Source organism: Falco biarmicus, chromosome 7 (assembly GCF_023638135.1).
Source record: "Falco biarmicus isolate bFalBia1 chromosome 7, bFalBia1.pri, whole genome shotgun sequence".
NCBI classification, from domain to species: domain Eukaryota; kingdom Metazoa; phylum Chordata; class Aves; order Falconiformes; family Falconidae; genus Falco; species Falco biarmicus.
The window spans coordinates 67,454,950-67,468,349 of record NC_079294.1 but is presented as its reverse complement, the minus strand read 5'-3'; the positions used below and the strand labels follow the sequence as shown (position 1 = coordinate 67,468,349).

The window sequence follows — 13,400 nt, the reverse complement described above, 5'->3', positions numbered from 1 at the left end:
AAGCAGCTCTTTGGCTGCTGAAGTTGACATTAAAATAACTCTGAGAACATTACATTTTTTGCTTTGTTTTTCTAATACTCTTCGTCAGATGGTACTATTTCTCTTACTAATACCCTGTGCTGCCTTCATCTTTGCTGAGTCTGCTGGTCTGCGATGCTCATTGGAACTTAAACCATAAACCAACACCGAACAATGATGCATTATTTATAGCAGACCGAATGCTGTAAGGTTGACAATAGTGCAAAGCTTCTCTTTCTTGTGGTCAGTAATCCATAAATAAATACATCATCTATTTAGGTTTGCAGAACTGTCTGATGGATGGGAATAGCCGGCATTATACAACGAGGGCACTGAGGACGCTGTGAAAGCCAGCACCCTTCTGGTGCAAACTGGCCATTTCTGAGCACCAGCATTAAAACTCTTTATGTAGACAGGGGATGTGAGAGGTGCCCAGCCACCTTCCTGGTGCCCTGTGGGGCTCTCTGGAAGGTAAAGGGCAATGGAGTTCTCGATGCAGGAATAGAAATGCATAAAAGCATCAGGTTCTCTGTATGAAATATCAATGAAGGCCAGACTTTTATAGCTAAAACTGTCTCAGGAGGCAGGTATATGGTCCCAGTTTCTGCGCAGAGAATAGCCAGAGACATGGAAGTCAAACATCTGTCCACTATGAACATCTGCAAATCTTCAGAATGTTGGACTGGAATGAAATCTTGTCCTTAGATCAGATCCAGATTCCAAAGCTGCCAAAGTGCAGAAATGGTTTTATCTCAACCTTGCTTTTTGCTCCTCAGCTAGCTTCCAGTGACACCAGGCTAAAAGGTGGACCTTGCCGCTTGCACACGAGGTGTGCCCATCAGCGTGGAGCGAGGCGCTCCGAAAATAACCCGCTGCCGTTCCCATCGCATCCTCGGGCACACAGTGCTCTATGTTCTGGGCTTAGCCACAAGAGGGTGGCATGATGATACGCACCAGGCAGCCTCCCTGCTTCGGCTGTTTCGCTTCTAGCGTGGCATTTTACAGCCAGCCCTGCAGATGTAATAAAACTTCAGAACAGATCCTTATTTTTGGCACACGAACACATTTCCCACTACAAAGGAGCCGGACGGGTGTTTGTGAAGGCAGCTCCGACTGTGCAGTATTCCTTGAAGTTACATGTGTTCTTTATGCCTAAAACCAGCCTTAGTTAGTAGGTACCATAGCAGCATATAAAATTTAGACTATTTAGGGATCAAAACTTTTATTGGTACTTGGTAACTGCTGTAGGGAGAAGTCCACAGATGTTGTTTATGAGCAAATATTATTTTTCATAGTCAGGCATGTTTACAAGACAGCGATGTTCTTTGTGACTGCTTTATGACGCATTGGGATGTTTCTAGCAGCTCTTTATTTGATTATAGCTGACAGTGAACAAGCTGGTTAACAAATATGCACCAAAAAGACTCACGTGACGGCAAGGGAGACTAAGTGAAATGAAACATATTCATTTCATCTAAAATCTACCCAGCCTGGATTGTCTCGGCATGTTTTTCTAAATCAGACTGCCAGTAACCCAACCCAAGTCACTTGTCTCGAATAATGAATCAGTCGATGTGTGTCTCTGTAAGGCAAATTAGCATTTGATTTTGCAAAGCCTCACTTGGGTGACAAGTACCAGTAAGAGCAAGGAGCAGGGCGCAGGGGACGTTCAGGGAGCAATACAAATGGAAGAGACAAAAACCCCCACCACTTCACGTTTTATCTGCAAAGCTTTATAAAGGCTGGAATGTTTTTACCTTACTTTAACATGACAGCTTTCCATGTGTAGACAGACAGATGATGTCGATACTCAGAACACACCTTAGCCTCACTGCTGTGTGAGCCTGGCTCTCATCTAAATCCAAACTCCCCCGTCCTGGGTCTGTGCAGGTTTCTGCAGGGTGCGAGAGTCTCTGCTCACTCGTGGCTTTGCCTGTAGGGCCAGGGCCCTTGGATGCAGAAATCCCTTTTGCCGTGAACATATTTTAAATACAAGCTTCCGAATCTCATTACTTGCTGTCTTTTCCTCTTCCATTCGTTTTTCTCCTAACAATGCACCTGCCGATATCTGCCCCTGAGCCCCATTTTAAGTAGCATTTTCCACAGTTAATGTCACACTCTTGCTCCCTATCTATCTTTGGCGACTGCCAACTGCCTGCAGCAGGACCAGAGGAAGAGGGAAAGCCCTCCCTGGGTATAACAATAACACAACACCCATTCCTGGAAGAATGATGAGATAGGCTGTGTAATAAATATTTATAAGAACAAGCGTAATGAAATGAATCTGTAGTATACTGGGGCTCCCTTGGGGTTTGGTCATCACATGTTTTTTTCCTCTTTTCTTTCTTCTCTGCGATACAGAATTGTCCTGATGTCCCTGGGTTGTCGAGCAAATTGCTTATTGTGTTGCTCACTTACACAATGCATGTTATTATGTGCAACCAGCTGCTCCTGTTTGGCATTGCTTGCACATACAGAACAGGAGGCTACCGTCACTTTTCTCGTCTGGAAGTCAACGTTCCCTCTAGCGCCGAAGTTGCTGCCAGACCAGAAGAAATCTGGCAACAAAGCGAGTCCTGGTGGTAAAGGTCCTTGGGAGACAGACTCTTTTGCTGGGAAGACTGAGGTTGCAGTTTTGCAATGAGTTTGAGCCGATCCAGCTTTGTGCTGCTGTTGAAAGCTTCCTTGTGCCTCTGTATATTCCCATTGCTTTCCTTGTGCTGGCAGTAACTCTCGGGTGATTGCACAGGGAGCTGTAGCAGGGGACTGATTCTGTTGTTATTGTTGTTGCCAATTAAGTTTTCAGCACCATCCTTTCCTCTGTCCAGCTCTGGGCTCATTCAAGCACTAGTGCTGTCACAAAGGAAAGAGCAGCCAACTCCTCTGGTAATTAGAGCAACTTAAGTCCATCCTAAAATGTCAACTTCAGTGCTGTAGACCTGTCTGGAGCCAGAGGTGGTCAGAAACCAGAGCAAGGCTGTATTTCAGACTGGGAATGTTAATCCTGCTTGGGAGAGAAAGAACCTAAGCACTGTCGCAAAGGCGACTCGGGCACTGACCCCCTGCGAGATGGGGGCTGAGTAGCTGCGGGCAGCACCTCATACCCGACAAACTGGAGGGCACTAAACCCTGGGGATGCTTTCACTGAGAAGTGCTTTTGAACAACTGCATCTACAAAAGCTTCAACGTGCTCTAACTTCAGAGCTAGGAGATTTGGCAGCATGGGGATTTGTGTCCGAACTGCTGTTCCTGATCAGCGGTCTGCGGGGGTGCACGCTCAGTCTGCAAAGAAAGTGCCTATTCCAAATTTAAACAGTCCTCTTCAGCCTGAAGTGGACTATTAAACTAAGAGAATATAAAGCGACCTTCATCTGGAATAAGAACACGCTCATCGTGATTTTTAAAATAGCTATCCTGCTTTACATTGCTGTCTCCCTTAACTTTAAATTAACATTTCTTTAATTTGCTTTAACTGCTCTAACTCGACCCCAGCTTCTCACTGATCCAAACTCCAGCCCACGGGAGGCATCCAGGCAGCATTTTCAGCAGTAGGATTCAGACTGAACCTAGAACTGGGACAAGACTGCGCTGCCTATTAAATAATAACGCGCAATGTGCTGTGAATCTGCTTGTTCCTCGCTGCTTTCTCTCTGAAACGGCTTTTCCCTGGTCTTTGAGTTTCTTTTATTTTAGGGGGTCTTTTTTGGGAGCAAGCATTGTTCTTTACCTGCATTTGTTTTGTATCTTGCACAACTGCATCCTGGTAGTCTGAATCCTACAGCTGCCGGCTGGGAGTGGACATGGGCTGCTTAGAGTGGGTTTGGATTCAGACCCTGGAGAAATTCTGGTTCAGCTACCTCCGTAACGTGTGCTGCTGTGCTTCAAGGCCTCTTGCATCTACCTTTCAAAAGCGTGGATCCCCCCTGGGCTGCAGCCTGGCTGCGTGGGAAAAGCTCCTGCTGAGCTAGATAAATTTACACCATTTTTTGCTGTATTTCCCTAATGAGCTTTTTTTCATTGCTGGGATCTCATACAAACCAAGAGATGTGTACGATATACTGCCCATATACCTGACTCACCAAAAGGGTTTTTTTGGAGCACAGAAATAATGTCTCCTGAAGGGGGAACAAAAGGCTGAACTACAAACACCTGCCGCTTGCTGCTGCTACTCTTTGCCATTCACACTTTCTCAGCTCAAAGTATCAGAGGTTTGCAGCTATTGAAAGGTAGAAGAACTCCGTGCCAACAGGGACAGGAACACTGGGGAGTCTGCTGCACATAAATGGGGGCTTTTGCTTGCCATAAGTATGGGGGCAGAAATGCCATTATCTGAGGAAGGAATGTCCCTTCTGTTGGCATGACTGCTGTTGCTTTGTTCTTCACGGACTCACAGCCAGGGAGTTATGCGATCCTTCCCAAATCTAGAAAGTGTCTCTTCTTCCTCTGTAAGTGCCACAAGTCATTTCACACAGCACAGGGCATCTCTGCAGGCGGCTGAAGCAGCTAATGCTTACCCAGGAGGTGTGACACCAGGAATGCCTCCCTGCAGCCACAGGACTCACTCCTGTGAGTGCACATGTCAGCGAAGTTGTGAAGGAGTCACCCTGCGGAAACGCTGGCTGTCGTGAGCTCAGTTTGTGTGTGCTGATGTGGCCGAGAGGGGTGGATGGTGGGGACTTGATGTTACTCTCTCAGCATACACACATACGTGTGAAAGGAGCTGGTGCTCTGGGTCACGTTACTGGCGCTTTCGCAGTTCAGGGGCTGTTTGCTTTTTTTTTTTTTTTTCCTTTTCCCTAGGGACAGATATTCAAGGAATATATGTTGCAAGCTTGGGTTTGTCGAAATGCTGGTTTAATTTCTGTTTCAACTGACATGCAGGAAGGCAAAGACATGCCATGGAGGAATCAAGTAACACTGTAATACCAGGCAGTAAGCAAAGATGAGAATTAGACCTGGGTCTGTTGAAGCTAGTGCTTGCTTCTAGCCCTGACCTGTTGGCAGGGAGCTGGGTCAACATCTTAACACAGGCAGGTGCTGTTAGCCAGCATGTGCAGCATTTTGCAGACCACTAGCAGTTTTCATTATTTATATAATGCCAGACTTGCCTGACTTTTAGGCAAAGGTTTTCTTGCTTAAAGGGAGGGAAAAATGTCAGGGATTTGAGGAAAAAAAAGGGAAGGGGTGTGTCTGAAAGAAACCACTGGCAGACACAATGAGGAGACATTCCTCTGCAGCCTAGTTAAAGCAATTTGACAGCACCTTTAAAACCACCTCACGCAGAAAGGAGCAGGTGGGAAAGGCCCAGAGAGAAAGAAGGGTTTGCAGAGGTTGTTAATTTTTAGCTCCGTGCTGGTGTAGCACAGAAGGGAGTGCGGCTATTACTATCCTCTTTTCTTTTTGCAAGGAGATAAGCATATGGATGGTGCAGGAATAGGGGAGGTGGGTTTGCTGTGGCCCTGTTACCCCCTCCTTCCCAGTGAGGTGTGCAGTGAGTGCCCACCCAGCCGGGGGGGCTCCAATGCTGGGCAAAGCCTCCCGGCACGTCTGTGCAGAGCAGGGGGCTGCTGGCTCCTGGGGCTTCTCTGCACCGATAGCACCAAGTACCAACCTACAGTCTCATCACTCATACACATGGGAAACCCGCTTCACACCATGCAGCCCCGCTGGTTTCACTTAAGGATTTACAGTTCTTTATACAAGCTAATAAATAGGAGGGTCTAGATTAAAAAGGTTTCTTTTTTCATATTCTACATAGCTGGAGCCCTCTCTGCATTCCACGTGGCTGCGATAAAACATCCCGGTGCGCCGGCCGGCCTCTTCTCCCTTCGGAGGCCGAAGCAGCCCCGCTCCCACCCGCCATGGATGTGGCTGCCCTTCTGCTGGCACCTGCCGCGGCTGCCCGAGGAGGCCTCGGTGGCACTTGCCCTCAGGACTAACCCCGCAGCTGCGGCTTTGCTCCTGGAGGTGCGGCGTGACCGTGTGCCGGGGACCCGGCCGGGCCGGGGAGGCTGCGGCCTGCGCCCCCCTCGATCCACCGCTTGGCTGGGCGGGTGGATGGGTCCGGCCGATCCCCGCAGACGGGGTGCAGAGGCAGGCTGCGCCGCCTGTTCCGTTTGCTCTAAAGGCAGCTGAGAGGCACAGGCTGGGCTTCGACGCCTGAAAAGCCCGATGAAGGGGATACAGCTGCAGGAGCTGCGCTTCCACACGGCCCCAGCGGCACCGCAAGCCGGCAGCCGCGCCCCCCTCCTCCCCTCAGCTGCCGGCGGCCACCAGCCCTCCGACGGCTGCTAGCCCGGGGCCGGCAGCGGCCCTGCGAGCTGCTGCGCGGAAAGCGGCGGGGGTCGGGGCAGCCCTGACGGGCCGGGGGGGCCGCGGAGGTCTCTGTGTGTGTGGGACACCCCCCCCGCCGCAGCACCGCGAGGGGGAAGGACACGGGTGGTGGCAGCGCGGTGTCCTCTACGCTCACCTGCGGCAAAAAAGGAGAAAAAAACCCACCAAAACCCAAGCCCCAAAACACTACAGGGAAGGGGGAAAAAATTAATGAAGAAGGACATAAAATGCTTATACCCGCCCGTCTGCCGGCCGGGGAGCTGCCGGCCCGGCGGAGCAGCCCCGCACCTGCCGCGGGCGCCCGGCCCCCCGCTCTCCCCTCAGCACACGGGCCGCCCCCCCGCCGCGGGCTGGCAGCAACCTGTTGGTCCCGCCGCTGTGGCGGAGGGCGGGAGCACCCCTCGGCTCGGCGGCGAGCCCGCTGACAAAGGCGGAGCAGCGGCAGGCCAGGGCCGCCCCGTCCCCCGCCCCCGGCAGCGGGGCCCGGCGCCGGCGGGCAGCGCGGGGCTGGGGCTGGGGCGCTCGCACAAGATGGCGGTGGGGCGGCGGGAGAGCGCGCTCCCCTCTTAGATGCGGCCGCGGCGGCCCCTGCTCCCGGCGCCCGGCAGGGCTTACATGGCGCTGGAGGACCTGCTTTGTCTCTGCTTCTCTGCCCTCGCCGTCCTGGCTGTGCAAGGTGGGTGAGGGGGGCGGGAGGGGGCGGGAAGGTCACTGTCCCCGAGCCCACGGGGCCCGCGGGGGCTGCGGTGCCACCTGCCTTCGCGCCGCACCCCGCTCGGCCGTGGGCAGCGGCCGGCGCCCCGCGGGATGCGCTCCCGGCCGGGACCCTCTCCCCGCCGTTTCTCCCCCCTCAGTAACAACCCGCTCCCTCAGTGGCCGTGCTCCCCTCAGTGGCCACCCCCCACCCCCTTCTCTCCTCTGGCCGCTTTTTGCTGTTCGTTCCCCTGAGCTGGGCGACCGGCCGTGCTCGTGGCCTCGACCCATATCGGGACGGTGCCACCTTGGGGGTCAGCTTTTGGGGCTGACCCAGGGCATCCCCGCAGGGAGCCCCCTCAGAGGGCCGGGCTGGGTGGGCGAGCGGGCCAGCAGCAGCCCCCCCCGGCCCCTTCCCCTGGAGTGATGGCTTCTGCGCCAGGCCAGCCTGGGGACGAAGGGACGAAGCGCTTGGCTGGCCCGGAGCAGGCCCGGGTGCCCGGCAGGGACCCCCGCCCCGCTGTCGCCAGCATGGGGTGCTGGGTGGGCAGATGTCCCGTGGGTCAAGGAAGCGACCCAGGGATCGCCATGCTCCACGTGCCCCTGCTTTGCAGCAGCTCCGCAGGCGGCTCCACGCGTGGGGGTCCACGAATGCCCACCACGCTCTGCCGACTTTCGGTGTTTGTCATCGAAGTTTGCATCTAGGGTCGCTCGAGCTGCGGGCCTCAGGGCGTGTGGTTCGTTCCCTGCGCGCACAGAGATCTTGCAGAAGCTTTTGCCCTCGTCCCCAAGAAGGGGTTGGGAAAGTGTTGGCTGGCCAAACTGCACTGAAAAATGTGTGCACCCTGGAGTTGTTCCCGTTTAAAAGCGCCTTCTTAACGGGGGGTTGCAGTGGAGGAGCCGTCCCTATGCCGTTGTACGTTTTTACTCCTTTTTATGTTGCATTCAGGTTTGGCAGAACGTAATACCAGCACGTGGATCACTGTGTTGTTGGTTTTTTTTTCTTTTTGGAATGTTGTGAGCTCCTGTAAGGGGTAGGTTATCATTCGATATAGGTGCAGCATTACAGTGGCTGTGCAAAGAAATGAATAACGGTTCATGTAAATGGCCCATTGTCGTCAGTGCATGTGGGTTTTTCTAGATGGATGGCAGTCTGTGACCCCACCAGCAAGCTGAAGCGGGTGGGAGCTGCGTCTCCTGTGTATTTGAGCAAACAGCTAAGTGGATCCCGAGGTTTGTAATGGAGAACAATGATTCTAAAAAAAGAAAAAAGGGTGGTGGTGGAGTGGATGTTGTTTTTCAAACCCGCTTCAACCAGAAAACTTTAAATGCTTTGCGGGAATCTGAAGCTGTGGCTTCTCTGCTTTTTTTGCAAGCAGTTAGGCAACTAGTGAAAATTGTTCCTGTTTGTTCTCTAACACTGGGCTTTGTACTGTGTGGGGAGGTAGTGAGCCCGTGCAGTCTGAGGACGTGCCGCTTGGTACCAGGCGGATGTGCTTTCCAACAGGTGGGTTTGATTCTGAAAAGAGAAACACAGACTTACTTCAATCTGAAATTAATGTGGCAGAGGGTTGAAACGGTTTTGGGAAAGCCTGCGTTTGAACCCGAAGCCCATGTGTTTTGATCCAAAGTTCAAGCTTTGCTGGGGATGAAATATCTAGGAGAGAAGCAGACTGGAAAACCTTCCCCTCTCTGTGGACTTGATGGAAGCCGTGCCAGTTTACGCTAGCTGGGGATGTGATGAGGTTGTTTTGAAAGCCTTCTGCCTGTCCTACTTTGAGACTGTTTTCCTTGCAGTAGCAGGAGAGGGTTTAAGAAAACCAAGAACAAAACAACCCCTCTTCAGTTAGCTCTGGCAGGGAGGTTGTGCCGGTTGCTTTCCTTGGGGCTCTGTAGAGGGGATGCGTTGGTGGGAAGTGCGCTGAGCTTTCTGTCCGAGGGATCAGCTGAAATCCATCTGGGTTAGTGTCATTTGGATTTGCAGTTGACTCTTCTTGCCATAGAACAGATTTCCTCTTTTGACATCACCTAACTTTCGTTCTGATTTGTTTTATCCGTCTTGTCGCATTTGCCTTGGCGGCATAACCCCGCAGCTTGCTGCATGCAGTTAGTGCCTTTGCCTGGGGAAGTCGGTGTTGCCATTGTTCGGGGATCCAGTGTCTGCCGCTCCGGTCGCCTGCGCTTCGCAGGACGTCACCTGCATGCAGATCCGCTTGCCCTGTTGACTGTGGTGTTGCTGTGTTTCCTGTTGTCCGTGGGCTGGGTCGCAAGGAGGCGGATGGAGCGGTGCGAGGAAGGGTTATTTCTTACAGTCCCCAAAACCAGGGGGTACTGACAGTGCCACTCCTGCGCACAGCGTTAGCGAGGGTTTGCCTGTGTCGTGTTTCCAGGGGCAGGTTTCTCGGGCAGGAGCTTGCTGCCGTTGTGCTGTGGCTGCCGACAGCCACTCTCTGAGCCCTGATGGCAGAAGCTGCTCGGAAGTGGGGAATGTTTCTGCTGGTGGTTTTCTGTTCTGGTGCGTGAGGCTGAAGGAGAGACCACTCAGGCTTGGTTCTGGTTTTGTTTTCTCTAGTTTTTCCTTCTCTCTCTCTTTTTTTGTCCCTTTTCCTTTCACTACCTTGAAGTCCAAAGTGAAGCAGAACCTGCTCATTTTCTGATGTTCCCCAACTCCTGCAGCAGATTTTCTCCTGGCAGCTGTGGCAAGTTTGATCTGCCGCAGGGGGCCCCATGTGGGGTGGGTGTATTGCTGATGGTACGCGAGCCACTTCAGAGTGGCGCAAGTAATAATTTAAAAAGAAAATGTTTGGCAGTCTGCCTTTCCCTGGCGAAGAAGGGAGGTGATTCTCCCTGCATGCATGCTCACAGCCTGATTTGGAGCTAGAGGCAGCCTCTGTGGTACGGCACAGGTCTCTCTGCAGTGGGGGCACCAGAGCCACCTGTGTTTGGGAGCTGCTGGGCTGGGTGTTGCCGTGGCATATAGAATGTTGCTTGAGTGCCCGCTGTGGTCCTGGGCTGGTTGCGTTGTCTGCTCCGGGATCCTCAGGGCTCATCTTTAAACAAAAGTAGAGGTGCTGCATGCTTCTCTCTGTCGGAAGATGCTGAGAGGATAAAATCCAACAATGAGGATGAAGTCCATCAGTAAGTGTTCAGCACACATATGATCTTCATCACCATAGTGTACAATTATCCAGAGGGCAGGGTGGCTCACAAGTTTGTGACTCCTGATACCGTATTGCTTGCTGGGCAATATGAACTCTTCCTCCCTTAGAGCTGCCTTCCCAAAGGTTGATTGTTCTCCTAGGGAAAATCCAGGTACTTGTGAACCAGTTTGGGTATTTGCAGCATAAGAGATGCTGCTGGCACGATTTACATGCTCCTCTCCTGTTTAAATGGCTGCCTGGCCATTAAGCCTAGTCATGGTTATATAATTAAGATGGGAATTAATATTTAATCTGATTGTAATTTGTTTCTGGAATCCATCCCGAACCGTATCTCTGTGTGGGGTGAGTGGGTACCTGAGGGAAAACTGAGGCCACTGTTACATGTAGGAGATGTTTGGACACTGAGAATTATAGGCCTGCCTTGGTTGATGGCAGAAACTCTAAACTTTACAAACCCGGAGCGATCATAGTCATTTTGTTATCTGTAGGAAGCAAATGTTTGTTTTATAGTCAGCTGTAATACTAGAGGGGATATGGTAAATCCTTGTTATCAGTATTTGCCAAGTGCACGTTGGGCCAAAATCAACTCTGGTGCAATTCGCTTACTTTCTGGAGAAGAGCTGGATCGCTTGTCTGCAGTATTTTTAGCCTGGTTTTCTATGGAAAAGAGACTTCCGTAGTCATGCTGTCTGGTTGTCTGTCCATCTCCCTCTTCATTTCCAAGTAACTCTTGGGCCTGTTGGCCAGTCATAGCTAGTGTGGATGTGGAGAATTCAGAGTTTTTGAAAAGAAGTGGTCAAGCAGAGGAGAGAGATGCGGTTTCTGCAGGGACTGAAGGAGGGGGAGGAACCTCAAGTGCCTCAACTGCAGGAAGAGCTTTGAACAGAGCTTGCACCTTGTTCAGGTAGGACAGGGTAATCCAGTCACAAGACAGAAGGATGCAGGAAATCACAATCTTAAGTCTTTGTGTCCACTTGCTTTATTTTTTAAGTCTTTTGTGCTTTAAAACATGCTGCTGTTTTATGGTTACGCCACCATTCATGTCACAGCACATGGTAGCTGTTTTGCTTTCCTTTCTTCTTGGGAAAGCATTTTCCAAACATGGGACTCGGAGCTGCTGTGACATTGACTCTTTCTGTTGGTCACTTGCTGTCTCTGCCTCAGTTTCCCATTTGTTCCAGCTGGGCAGTAGACACTGTTTCACACTAAAAATATGAAGAACACCATCACTCTTAAGCACCCTTCTTTCTTTTTCTTAAAATCCCATGAGCAATTGACCTCCATGTGCTGCTTATGCTTTTCTGACCGAATAGCTTTTTGGTGAGAAGATCCACAGTAGTTAAAACCGAATCTGCCATCTTCATAAAAAGCAGAATTGAGCGGTGTTTCGTGAGCCCTTCTAGAGATGCTAAACCCCACACCAGGCATAGCGGGAAGGACCGAGTTGCTCCTTCTGGTTTGTCTTGACTTTCATTGGTATGCTGAAGTCATCCTTGAAACACCATTGAATTTCCTACTTTTGAGGAGAAACAGAGCCTTGTGGGGAGGGGAAGAGATGGTCAGTGTTTGCTTCCAGGAAGTTAAATACTTGCTGGAGTTCCAGCTGCTGGGAAGATAAATTCCCTGGGAGAACCCAAATGCTTGTCATCAGCCTTGTTTGAGCGTATCTAACACTCTCCTGTTTGCAGGTGTCAGGACACTTTGCTTGTCTTTTCTCCCTTGGACGTGTTTTTGTTCATGTCGCTTATGCCTTTTGGTGTCTTTGGGTCAGGTCCTCTCCTGCTCTTAATCCACTGTTCCTGCTGTTGTGATGTGGGCCTGCTTTATCTGAGAAGTCTAGCAGATGCCATGTGTTACCTCCATGGGTAATAAACAAATAAACTTGGTGGTGGTTATGGTAAGCAATTGCGGTATTTCACTGAAACTTACATATCAGACGTTCTGAAATTATTTAAAAATCTTTATCTGCATTTTAAACACAGTTGCCTATTACTGCCGTATTAAATTCAGCAGAGCTATTGAATAACCTGGTTTATTCTCTGCTTTCTTGTTTTTTAATGTTTAAATTTTTTTCCAAGATCTCTTATGTGGATTTCTTGAGAAAGGACATTAATATAAAAGGTGTGTTAGTGAAATATGAGCATCTCCAGAGGTTCTTCTCAGCCCAGATTGGTGGGAGAATTAATACCTAGTGTGTGAATCTATGGCATTTCTGCTCAGTCTGCTCTGCCTCTTTCCCTTATTCTGACTGACTTCCCTACCCTCATTTCTTGTTTGGGTCTTTGAATCACATTCCCTTTGGAGTTGGGATGGCTTAGCAACTTGTTAAATGTAAGAGTCTGGGAAATTAAACAGTTAAAATGGAGCTCCTGGGAAAGGTGCTGGGATGGCAGAATTTGGAGCAGAGGTGGAGCAAACCTGGGACGAAGAAGCAATGTCAGGCTGGCAGTGGGTTGGGGTGACGTAGTAAGGTCCTGTTTTATGTTTCACTGTCTGTGCTGGTAAATGTGCATTCTTGATAGTTTCTAAATTGATTGTCGATAGATGATCAAGTTAATTGGTGTGACCAAAAAGGTCATTACTTAATGGGATGGATTTCCCACTATGTATTGTGTGAATACACTGAGGGTTTTGGCAAAACCTGGCTGTTCATGCACTCGGGACTGCGATAGATCTTTTTCAAAAGCATCAGCAGTGCTTACAGGCTCTAAAATTACATGAAGTTTTGCACATGCAAGACTGTCTTCTCTGTGTCTCTCAGCTAGCTAGTTGGATACAATTTGCAGAACAGGTGCGTGTATTTTCGAGATGAAAGTGGAATTGTGCCTGATATTAAAAGAAAACTAGTCAAGTGTTCACTGATTTATTTTTTTTTCTGTTTGTTATTGCAACTGAGAAAGTTTCTATGTTCTTTTGGAAATCCTTGTCCCTTTTTTGGTCTCTTTTCTTGGAAATGGTCTAGTGAAAAACTCCAGTGTGCTCCTTGTAGTGCTGATGTGACGTGCTCTTACCTTCCTGGCAATATCAGTGCTGTTTTAAAAGGATGATATGCATAGTCCTCTTAATCATGTTGACCCAGAGGGACTGGGCCAGTTGCAGCCCATTTCTGTGCCCTACCAGTTCCACTTTCCTGCTTGACTCCTGGCAAAGCCTTGAGAGAGCTTGTAAGAAGGAGATGTGGAGCTTTTTGTGACC

General features: G+C 50.3%; 1 protein-coding gene across 3 annotated transcripts in view; it reads left to right on the top strand.

Annotated features, from left to right (window-relative positions):
- Nucleotides 1-6,762: 6,762 nt before the first annotated feature.
- Nucleotides 6,763-13,400, top strand: part of IGDCC4 (immunoglobulin superfamily DCC subclass member 4) — a 101,451-nt gene continuing 94,813 nt past the window's right edge. Inside the window, exon 1 of one of the 3 annotated variants that reach the window (XM_056347089.1) lies at nt 6,763-7,027. In XM_056347089.1, coding sequence (XP_056203064.1) covers nt 6,922-7,027 — 106 coding nt within the window. In that variant the 5' untranslated portion in view covers nt 6,763-6,921. The remainder of the gene's footprint in view (nt 7,028-13,400) is intronic. The other 2 variants (XM_056347087.1, XM_056347088.1) reach the window with 2 other exon arrangements.